The 11,367-nt window shown below is 37.5% G+C and overlaps 2 protein-coding genes across 2 annotated transcripts; one reads left to right on the top strand and one right to left on the bottom strand.

Moving 5' to 3' along the window:
• Positions 1-1,306: 1,306 nt before the first annotated feature.
• LOC145095894 (uncharacterized) lies at positions 1,307-5,650 on the bottom strand. Its single transcript, XM_079033707.1, has 7 exons — positions 5,587-5,650; positions 5,393-5,518; positions 2,924-3,086; positions 2,287-2,860; positions 1,941-2,189; positions 1,549-1,822; positions 1,307-1,479 (listed from the first exon to the last, which is right to left on the bottom strand). Exons 1-7 carry the CDS (start codon positions 5,648-5,650, stop codon positions 1,307-1,309), a joined length of 1,623 nt encoding a protein of 540 aa, XP_078889833.1.
• A 3,789-nt stretch (positions 5,651-9,439) lies between these two features.
• On the top strand, positions 9,440-11,123 carry LOC145093393 (uncharacterized). Its single transcript, XM_079031507.1, has 2 exons — positions 9,440-9,554; positions 9,630-11,123. Exon 2 carries the CDS (start codon positions 9,969-9,971, stop codon positions 10,962-10,964), a length of 996 nt encoding a protein of 331 aa, XP_078887633.1. The 5' UTR covers positions 9,440-9,554; positions 9,630-9,968; the 3' UTR covers positions 10,965-11,123.
• Positions 11,124-11,367: the final 244 nt, after the last annotated feature.

The following is an 11,367-nucleotide window of genomic DNA, read 5'->3' as shown; positions in this document are numbered from 1 at the left end:
CCTAAATATAAAAATATTAGTGTATGTCTAATTCCTGTAAGGAGTTATAGCCATAGTCTCCTGGAGGGAGAGCGGGAATGTGTATAGATCTATACGGGGTTGACATCCCGCACCTTTGTTGTTCGCTACAACTAGACAGGCCAGTCTAGGGTGACAAATGTCTTTTCCAAACCGAGGGCGCCTGAGAAATGCCAAAACAAGCACTCCGTCAGATTAGTATGGTTATAACGACTCACTAGAATATGTTATATTAACTAGAAATTTATGTAAGGAAAAACCTCATATATAAATTTTGGCACGTTGTGTTGACTGTCCTATACGTGATAAGTGATGGTCCGCATTTGTTGCGTTGTCTGTCCTTTCTTTTCACCGTATAGAATGTCCACAATTGCCATGATTCTTTCCCCTAACGAGTATAGAGTCGAAATACTACTATTTTTCAAAGTAAAAAGCGTAGGACTCTATGGAAAACGATTTTCTACGATTTTGATAACTAAACTAGAACTTACAAATATTTTATAACAGAAAATATAGGATTTTCTGGAGAGAATGATTTCTCTACGATTTTGATAACGATAAACTAGAACTTACAAATATTTTATAGCAGAAAATATAGGATTTTCTGGAGAGAATGATTTCTCTACGATTTCGATAACGATAAACTAGAACGCACACTCAATTTTACTCGATAAGAGGAACAAGATTTTTAACCATATTTCCTTTTCGAAAATAATAGATTTTTCTTGAAGCGGTTATTATTACTATTCAAAAGAACTATTCTCGGACACAACTCGCTTTCACAAATTACAATACTTTTCAAAGATCACTCCTTATAAGGATGAACAAAAGAAATGACATGCACACATATATCCATGATTTTCAAGGCAAGACTTAAAATGATTTCATAGAAATTATCGAATTTTCTGAAAGCACAATGAGAACGATTCTAAACAAGTGTAAACAATTTTATACAAAAATGCTTATGAACTCACCAACTTTTTAGTTGACGCTTTTCAAAATGACTTGTATTCTCAGGGATCTAGTAAGCAGGTAACAAGGGACGCTGATGCAAGACCATTTAGTTGTAGTTTGAAGTTTTCTACCTATGCATCTTTTGTGTAACTCGAAGAACAAATACAATATGTAAAACATGTAAGTTTTTATCTCAATGTATGATGTTTGGATTGCTCTATTTCATTTATATTCAATTGTTATGATATTGCACAATGAAGTCACTTGCCTCCGGACGTTTCCGCCGTCTGGTGTGGGGGTGTGACACATGACCACATGGCAAACCAGTTAGTTGCTAATATCTGCAAGAATAAGTCTTTTCCCTCAAATTCACTATGTTGCCGCTTTTGAAGTCATGCACTTGATATGTTGTATTGTCAACACCGGATACCGACCATCCTTGAATCCCCTCTTTATTTTTTTTAACCATATCTTCAGCCCACTTCATAAGTATTGTTGTACTTTTTTCTGTTAAAACAAAAATATATTATTATATATGACATTTATCATATCATTTAACATTAAACATAATCATACCTGCAGCCATCCGCCGTTTGTAAAACCATTTCTGCATAAGTGCGCGAAAGAACTCAAAAAGTGGTAATATAGGCAACTTCCTTGCTTTATTTGATACAATATTCATGGACTCCGCACCATTTGAGGTCATATAATCATACCTCGTGGTAGGGCAATATGCTCTGGTCCATTTCTCACGTGGAATTTGACTGAGATATGTCGCTACATTATCTCTTATATTATGAAGTCTCCCCCAATAGAATTCAAACTCAGTGGTTTTGTAAGCTCTTACCAGCTCCCAAAACAAAATTGTTGTTTTTTAGTTTTTTCCAAAGGTGTGGACTGTGTTTCCTATTAGATGAAAACCACACAATCCATGTTGAGCCTTTGGAAAAAACATTTTGAATACTTACAGCAATTGCGGGTGCTCTATTTATGACCATTGTCAGACCTTCCACATCATCAATGCATTCATGTAGTTTTTTAAGAAACCATGTCCAAGAATCTGTAGTCTCTTTTGGGAAAATTCCATACCCAATAGACAAGATCTGATTGTTGCCATCCATTGCTACTGCATGCAAGATGGTGCCTTTGTACTTTCCCTTCAAATGAGCACCATCCGTAATAATAACATTTCTACAACACTCTCTGAAAGCACATATCTGCAACAACAATATAAAAACCATTAATATATCAATAATATAATTTGTTTATAAACATTTAAGAAAATAAAAAATATATTTAAAAATATATTATCGCGCATCCAATAGCGAAAAAGCAATACTCAAAATGATCTTCCGAATCAGTTTTTATGTACGCCACAGTACCAAGATTATGTTTCTTAAGATTGTGAAAATAAATTGGAAGTTTGGAGAAACTTTCTTCGGGGGTCCCCATCATCAACCCCAAAGCAAATTCTCTAGCATTCCATGCTTGTGAATAACTCATATTTATTTGTGGCAAAACATTCATATCTCTAATTATATCATTAGGCTTCCAAACTCTCAAACTTCCCTGACCCATAATGTTATGTATTATGGTTCCCAAAACTTCACTATTTGTTTGCCTATGATTTGGGTGTATAAGCAGTGAAGAACATGTATGCTCGTCATTAAACGTCTTAATTTCAAACATTTCTATTCCTTTAATGACACATGCGTATAAACGCCAATGACAGTTTTCTTGCATACAAACAACTTGGTACTGAGATTTTGAAGATTTTTCGACCTTTATCTGAAACTTTTCTCTAACAGCTTTGAATTTAACAGCAAATGCTAGCTCTTTTTTGGTGTTATAGGTTTGATTGACAATTAATTTATCATTCGGACCTAAACTGTGAAATGGTCCAGGTTCAAGAATAGGTTATGGACAATCAGGAATAGAAGGAATACAATACCATGGATTAAAAGCAGTTTTTCGTTGCGTGTACTCATCATCCGACCACCCTTCATTTGATTTTTCCTCACATCTTCGATCATCAATTTCAGGAACTTCTCCAAACTCGAACAAATTTTCACATTGTAATTCAGTTATGCCCACTTTTGGTTCTTTATCATTATCTGATACAAAAGTGTCATTATCAGTAACCAAAACTTTTTTTCATATCCCACTGGCACTTCATTTCCTCTTTCCCTTGAACGGTTTCCATCACATTGGCTTTCTCTACAACCTCTATTAGTTTTTTGTTGGATTAAATTGGTTGTTAACCACTGCTTGTTCGTCACCTTCTTCACATACCACCGTTAAATACAAATGCACCGTCTTCTTTGATTCAAACATTACATGTCTCAATTGATATACATCAGTTTCATCTCCAAGATCCATGACATACCCTAATTCCGGGTGTTTAAAAGACATACATATATGACTATTTAACACACCTGCCTTACTTCTAACCATCTGTAATAACATTTCCTGGTCAATGTTAGGAGGAAGATTTAAACCATAGTTTTTCACATTATTTATAACTTAAACCTCAACTCCATTAACTAACTGCCACGACCCTCCCGTACACAAAATAATTGTAACATCCCAAAAATACAGGCCAAATATTCCATTTTTAAATACGTTATTATAAACCAACAGTATAATAAAACATCCATAATATCATGTCATGTCAAAACCAAATTAGAAATAATCAAAACATGTAACTATAAAACAATATCAGAGTGTAATCCCAAAGATCTCATGTGCGGAAAAACACAGTGTGATGCGCTGCGATCAGGCCGAATCCTCTCCTTTGAAAAAGAAGTACCTGAAACCAAAACTGAAAACCGTAAGCACAAAGCTTAGTGAGTTCCCCCATCATACCACATACCATACAAACACATTACATACATACTGCCAAGCATATCTGGGTGCCCGACCTACCCCTTCGGTCCTCTCAACCGGTGACCTTGCCTAGCATATCTGGGTGCTGGCCTACCCTAGCATATAAACATAAATCACATACTGCCTAGCATATCTGGGTGCTAGCCTACCCCTTCGGTCCCGTTGACCGGTAACCGGGGATTATTTCACCCCCGACTACTACCACATAATATCATATCACATATATCATAATCTGACTAGCATGGATGGGTACTAAACTACCCCCTCGGTCCTATCGACCAGTAACAGGGGACTATTTCACCCCTACCATCACTATCACATAACATCATATCATGCTAGAACATAAAACATATCAGGTAGCAACAAACCTAGATGAATATCACAAAGACAATCATCTAACATACAACTCCTACTGGTGGGTCGACATTGTGGCCGTAGACCCACCGCTACTAGAAGGTAACTCACCTCACACTGCTGAAGTCCCGTAGACACAATCCCATATTGTTGAAGTCCCACAGACTCAACCCCAGCTGCTGGATGACAGATTCCCGAACTGTCAACACCAAAATAACACCCAATTAATAATTGGGTTCCACTACATAACCATGAGTACATACTTTGGATAATTACTACATTACCCCAAACTTGGCTTTATGCAAGCCCAAGGCCCAATCCATAGGCCCAAATTCAACTAGGAAATCAAAGCCCAACATATGGCCCAATTTTCCAAATTGGGCCCAAACTTTACATGGTCTCATTCTAAGGCCCAACCAAAAGTCCAATCCATCATTTGGTATTTTTAATGGCCCAATATCTCATAATCACAAATGTCCAAACTATGGCCCATCTATGGCCCAATTTTCTAAATTGGGCCCAAACCCTCATATGGGTCTTACCCTAAGCCCATCAATATATTCTAGTCCATAAGATTATTCTTGGATGGCCCATTAATAATCCAATTACCAAAGCCCAATGGAAAGGCCCAATTAAAAATTAGGGTTTCTTACATGAAATGATGATTAAGGTTAGTGTTCCTACTTAACCAATTAAGGAACTAATCCACTAAGTCCAATATTGCTTATATTAATTTCTGCCAATGATTATTATTTAAAATTACAAGTTATTAAATAATTCCCGTGTGTGTCACGATAAATTCTCAAAATTAGGTTTTATTGGCATTAGGGTTTCCAACCCAAATACTAGCCCATTTATCAATTTGTTGGGCTTTTAGGTCATTTTGGGCTTTATTGGGCCTATTAGGCCCACTAGAATATCATTAAGCCCATTAGGGTTTTATTGGGTCAATTAGGGTCCATTAGGGCTTACAAGGCCCATTAGGGTTTTAAGCACCCTAAACGAATCAAACTCAACGAGGCATGCACACCACCACCCGACACGACGGCCATTGGCGGCAGCCATGACCCTAAGGTGGTGGTTTTCAATTTCTTTCCATTATTCCATTTTTACAACTTACAATGAAAATACCAAAATAAACGCACACAAACGCACACACTACACTAAAATAAACACACACACGCAAAATACGTCTCCTGCTCGGGAATGCACATGACCACCCACTTCATGGCGGCGTATGGAGGTCCGATAGCAACAGCAACAGCACAGCGGCGACAGCCACCATTTCCAATGGTGGCGGTGGTTCCTGTCCAAAAATCACACATACTTCTTCACAATTAATAATAAACACACACACACACAGCCACCTCCTACGGTGGCTGGTGGCAGAAATGGGCGGCAGAACACGGTGGCAGCCACCACCATGAGGTGGTGGCATTGGGTTTCTAGTCAAATAACTTCCATAACTACACCTTCGACTCATGGCAGCAGCCTCATGCACAAAAACGACACGAGACCAAGCTCTTAACCACCGACTAGGAGGTTGTGGTCGTCGGAATGAACAGAAACAACGATTCAAGGGCTTCCGATACCCACAGTCGTCAAGCATGACATCAAAACACGAAAAGGACGAAGGGAAAGGGAAGAAGAAGCGACAGATGGCGTTACCGGGAGTTTCTCGGAAATTCGCGTCCTATGTAGCGAAGAACAGCGCTTCAGAATCCAATGGAGGTTCTCCGACGATCCACGTAACGTTTCAGCTTGCTCCTGACGTCCAACGGTCGTGTGGCGTTCCGATGATAAGTTAACGGTGACAACCGTCTCGGTGATGTAGCGGCGGTTGGAGAAGCTCTTTGAGGGTGACGGCTATAGGGTGATGTTCCTAGGTTTAGGGTTAAATGACGGGGAAGGAAAGTCGGGTATCACCCGTGCTTCTCTTTCAAACATTCATTCATCTTTACAAGTTCAATCCCTCCTCCCAAAATTATTTTCAATTTAAATATGAAATTACCCCTTTAGCCCCTTTCTCCAAAAGTCTCTTCATAATAGGTCCTTAAAATTTCAAATCACCCCTTTAGCCCCTTTCTCCAAAAGTCTCTTCATAATAGGTCCTTAAAATTTCAAATCAGCCCCCAACTTCTAAATTGTAACAATTAACCCTCGAGACCAAAGCCTTGCTATATAATTATTGATTTTAGGGCTACTATACACTCATCAATTTATTTATTTATTTAATAAATGGGGTGTTACAATAATAAAACTCATTTTACAAATCACTCTCCACAATATCAATGAAAAAACAACTTCTACTGGTAATTAGAACTCATAAACTCACAAATAATCACTTCAATACGTCTATAACTTCTATAACTGATCTGCAGAGGTGTACACAGATCCGCAGGGGTGTACATTGATCCTTGGAGGTGTGCACTGATCCGCAGAGGTGTACACTGATCCATAGAGATGTGCACAGATCCGCAGAGATGTACACTGATCCTTAGAGATGTGCCCTGATCCGCAGAGGTGTACAGAGATCCGCAGAGTTGTACACTGATCCTTAGAGGTTTGTACTGCTCCGCAAAGGTGTACACTGATCCTTACATGGCTAAGTGATGTGTCAAAAAAAAATAATATTAATAAACTATATGCACCGGTTTGTATTACATTATTTTATATGTATTTGGTTTGTATTAGTGTATTTAAAAAAATATTAATAAACTAAAATTAACGCAAAAAAACAAAAAAAAACTTTTTTTGTCAAATTTTTTACCTAATAATCACATAATGTATTAATGTATTTTAAAAAAAATAATATTAATAAACTAAAATTAATGCAAAAAAAATTAAAAAATAAAAAACCAACATTCCGCAGAGGTGTAGCAACATCCGCATAGGACTTAATAGATCCGCATAGTGTGCTTTGCGGATCCTTTGGTTATTTTCTGAAATGTGTTTTTCCTTGGTTATTTTCTTCAAACCACTTATTGTTTTTGGTTATTACCCGAATTTTCTCACATATATATTATTTATATTATAATTTAAACTTTGGTTTTAGACTTTAGACTTTATCTCTTTAATATTTTATGTTTATTTTCAACAAACTGTTAATGGTGTTAAACTATAATCTTTTGAAAACTTTTATGCTTTTATAATACTAGAATTCGTACTCTTTATTTTAATATATTTAAAGTAGATACAATACTATTTATCACAACGTATTGTCACTAGGTTTGAACCCGAAAACTAAAAAAAAAAAACAGGAGCTCCTAAACCCACGTTTTAAAACTGAAAACCCATAAACCCAACCTGGAAAACCGAAAAACCGACCCATGCAAAAACTGAACCTATATGAGTTTAAAAACCGAAAAGTCGAATTTCTACGGTTTGGTTTGGTTTTAGCCAAAAACCGACCCAAACCGACCCATGCTCATCCCTAGTTGTTGTTCCTGCTTAGAGCATTTCCTTTTCTTCTTATAGTCGATGCCCCTCGACTTGGCTTGAAACTCATGAAACTCCACTGAAAACCACCCCACTTTCGACACACTAAATAGATAATCGTTGTTGCTGCCACTGTTGGGTCTGGTTCTCTCCATAGAGCAGTAACGACGGTGATTAACCCAATCGCAGTCACCCCTGTTGCAGTTGCATATGGAGCTTGTTTATCTACCAAGGTTGAGAAACATGAGTGGAATCCAAATCGGATGGAGGGAGATAGAGAAATCTAGAGCATGAGATGTGGAGAAGGCAAAAGGAGTACCAATTTTCTCCCCATGGAAATAGTACCCAAATCCTATGTAGCAACCATGCCATTTAATGAAAATTACTCTATTTTGTTATACCGGATCAAAGTGACTAAATAAACATGTTAATATCAATTTTATGTCTCTAAAATGTAAAAAAGTAAAGGGAAAATGACTTAGGAGGGTAACTACCTCTTATCCGTGTTCACATATTGGCAACTTCTTATTTTTTGTACATAAGAAAACAACTAACTTGTTTTAACTGTGTAACATCCCAAAAATCATGACAAAAAATTTCGTTTTTAATTTAATACTAAAACCAAAATTGTCAAACCATTAATTTAATACTCTGGCATCGGGCCCCACCTGACATTGAGCTCCGCTCTGTATACAGATCTGTCTCTCTTAGGCCCCGCCTGTCTCCGGGCCCCGCCCGCTAAACACATACAATCATATAACATGCTAACACATAAAGAAACATACTCTACTGTATCCCTGTCCTAAGAAACATACTCTGCTAATAATGAGATACGGAACATCGTCCGTACTCAGCTAGTGATGAGATACGGGACCTCGCCCACACTCACCTCTTTACCAGGCACATACAGTTATCACACAGACAACAAGTATAATCTAACATGCAAACATTGCTCGGGCACCCGCCCGACATCAGACCTTGGTCTAGAATAACATACTAACATATAATGCCTAGGGCTAACCCCCGGGTCCTCCTACTCATAGACTACATGGGCTGGCATTGTGGCCTTAGACCCATTCACACAGTGAGGAGACTCACCTTGCACTGCTGAAGCCGTGGCTGGAACTAGCTGAGTACGGACGAAGTTCCGTATCTCATTATTAGCAGAGTATGTATCTTAGGACATGATACAATAGAGTATGTTTCTTTATGTGTTAGTATGTTATATGATTGTATGTGTTTAGCGGGCGAGACCTAAGAGAGACAGATCTGTATACTGAGCGGGGCTCAATGTCAGGCGGGGCCTGATGCCGGAGTATTAAATTAATGGTTTGACAATTATGGTTTTAGTATTAAATTAAAAACAAAATTTTTGGTCATGATTTTTGGGATGTTACACAGTTAAAACAAGTTAGTTGTTTTCTTATGTACAAAAAATAAGAAGTTGTCAATATGTGAACACGGATAAGAGGTAGTTACTCTCCTAAGTCATTTTCCCAAAAGTAAAAGAAAAAATCTTTTAAAACAAAACATAAGAGGGCTGGGTGTGGGCGTTACAAGGCAAAAAAACAAAAAAAACGCCGTTACCATATGTGATGGTGGTAACGGAAAATAACGCGAAAGTCTTTAACATGTAATAACGAGAGGGTGAGACGGTGTTTACTGGCGTTATCACGTGTTATGAGACATAATAACGGGAGTGAGGCGTTGCCCACTCCGAGTAGTCTAATAACAAAACATAATAATTGGTCCGGGTCTAGTCACAATAATCATTTCATCTCCACAAAATTAACATGACTATATTCCTTTCTAGTTCTTTTTGTTTTCTTTCCAATAAATAAACTCTCTTTCCAGATCTTTCCGCTTCTCCTCTTCTATTTTGATTAATTAAACTCCTGAGTAATGTAAAGTTCTTATTGTTAGAAACATTTTGATTTTCATTTATTTTTTAACAAAATTAACTCTCAGCTCGTTTGCAGTAAAAACAAACAATTGATTCATGCAACATCATCATCATCTGGATTATCAGCGTTCATTCTCCTAATACTTTATATCATTCTAGTTGCCGGTGGCGGTGGCGGTGGCGGTAAGCCGGTAATAATGGTGGTGTATTCCCCGTAGGCAACGAAGAAGAGTTCCAATTCCAATACGACAGGCGGACAGCGGAGAACAGATTCATGTTCTCTCTCTTCGTTCATATTTGACTTTGACTTTGAAAACTCGACAATTACACCAAGCCAACCCTCGGAAGAAAAACCCCAATCTCATATCAAACTCCTCCTCCATTCTCTTCATCATTTCAACGAGGATCGGTAACAATGGCAGGACTCTTCACTTACGCTATTGGCGGCGGCGGATTGTTCCTCATCGGCGCTTCTGAATCCATAATCTCAACCTCCGAAACCCTAGAGCAAATATCTCAAACGTCATCTCTCTCATCACCCGCGCTTCCATCATCAACTACTCGATCGAAATCGAGCTCTTTCGTTACATCGTTAATCTTCTTCGCGATCTCTCTCGTTTCCTTCTTATTCATCTTAAATTCGTTAATTTCTATAATCGATGGTATAAAATCAAAAGATCAAACGGGCGTTGTTCTTCAATTGGAGGTAATATCAATTTCCGCTTTGTTCTTTCTCTTCTCTGTTTTAGGTATATTAACAAATCTTAGAAATTCATTCCAATTCCCATCATCCATCCTCAACGTTCTCTGTCTGTTTGGTTTCGTCGAAGAATTCTTTCTGTTTTACATCCAGAAGAAAGATCCAGATGGGATCGAGAATCGTTACTATGATCTACTCCTTGTTCCAATCTGTATCTGTATCGTCTCCACACTTCTCGAACTCAGAACTCCAAAATCAAACTATTCTAGGTTAGGGCGAGGAGTTGGTTTGGTTCTGCAAGGGATGTGGTTTGTTCAAATGGGGATTTCATTCTATTCAAGTTCCATCACCAATGGTTGCTTCATGCGTGAAAAGAGTAGAGGAAATTTCACAATCAGGTGTAAAGGACACCCTGAGTTTCATAGAGCTAGAGCCATTGCTACCCTGCAATTCAATTGTCATCTTGCACTTCTTGTGTGTTTCGTTGCTGGAATTTATAGTTTACTAAGCAGAAAACATGGTGTGAGCAATGAATCAATGCAATATAAACCACTCGGAGCTGAGATGCTGCATCTGGATCATGCTCAGTTTACTTTGGATAGCGAAGACGATGAAGATGATAATGTTAAAGATGAAGGAAAAGTGTTAGTCGAGAAGAAGCTTGATTTAGTGCAAGAAAGAACAGCCAATGGCTATGGTTCTCACCCTTGAGGTAATTCCACATGCATATTTTGATTTTGTAGTAGTTTTCTGGAGATAGATTAGAGACACAATGTGGTTCATGAATCATGATGTTCTTTTGTTTAATAATGTTTTAGGTTTGGTTTCAGAATTGATACATCTAAATACATAATTTTTTGTTCATTTGAATCTTGATTGTGTTCTTGTGTTTGTTTATGGATATTGGTGACAATTGTTCATCTATTAGTTTGAATCTAAAATACCATTTTACATATTTTTAAATCTTAAGAAGTAACAACTATGAAAGTTGTTCCAAATTGGTTATCATAGCATGCTATATCAGGTTACCCAATTTTTTTTACTTTTATAATTTTGACACAAATGTTAAATTTTGTTACGAAATTGGTTTCCACTTTTTTTACATGATTTTTAA

The sequence above is a fragment of the Lactuca serriola genome, chromosome 3, assembly GCF_051521515.1.
Source record: "Lactuca serriola cultivar US96UC23 chromosome 3, Lser_US96UC23_V15, whole genome shotgun sequence".
NCBI lineage: Eukaryota > Viridiplantae > Streptophyta > Magnoliopsida > Asterales > Asteraceae > Lactuca > Lactuca serriola.
The sequence above is the reverse complement of the archived record's forward strand: the minus strand, read 5'-3'. Positions and strand labels throughout refer to the sequence as shown.

Excerpts from the sequence above, each read along its gene's own strand:
- LOC145095894 (XM_079033707.1), bottom strand. The coding sequence starts at position 5,650 with ATGCCACCACCTCATGGTGGTGGCTGCCACCGTGTTCTGCCGCCCATT. Across the intron at positions 5,519-5,586 it reads CATTTCTGCCACCAGCCACC|GAACCACCGCCACCATTGGA; the intron begins GTAGGAGGTGGC and ends ATTTTTGGACAG. Across the intron at positions 1,823-1,940 it reads ATAGAGCACCCGCAATTGCT|CTGGTAAGAGCTTACAAAAC; the intron begins GTAAGTATTCAA and ends TTGTTTTGGGAG.
- LOC145093393 (XM_079031507.1), top strand. The coding sequence starts at position 9,969 with ATGGCAGGACTCTTCACTTACGCTATTGGCGGCGGCGGATTGTTCCTC.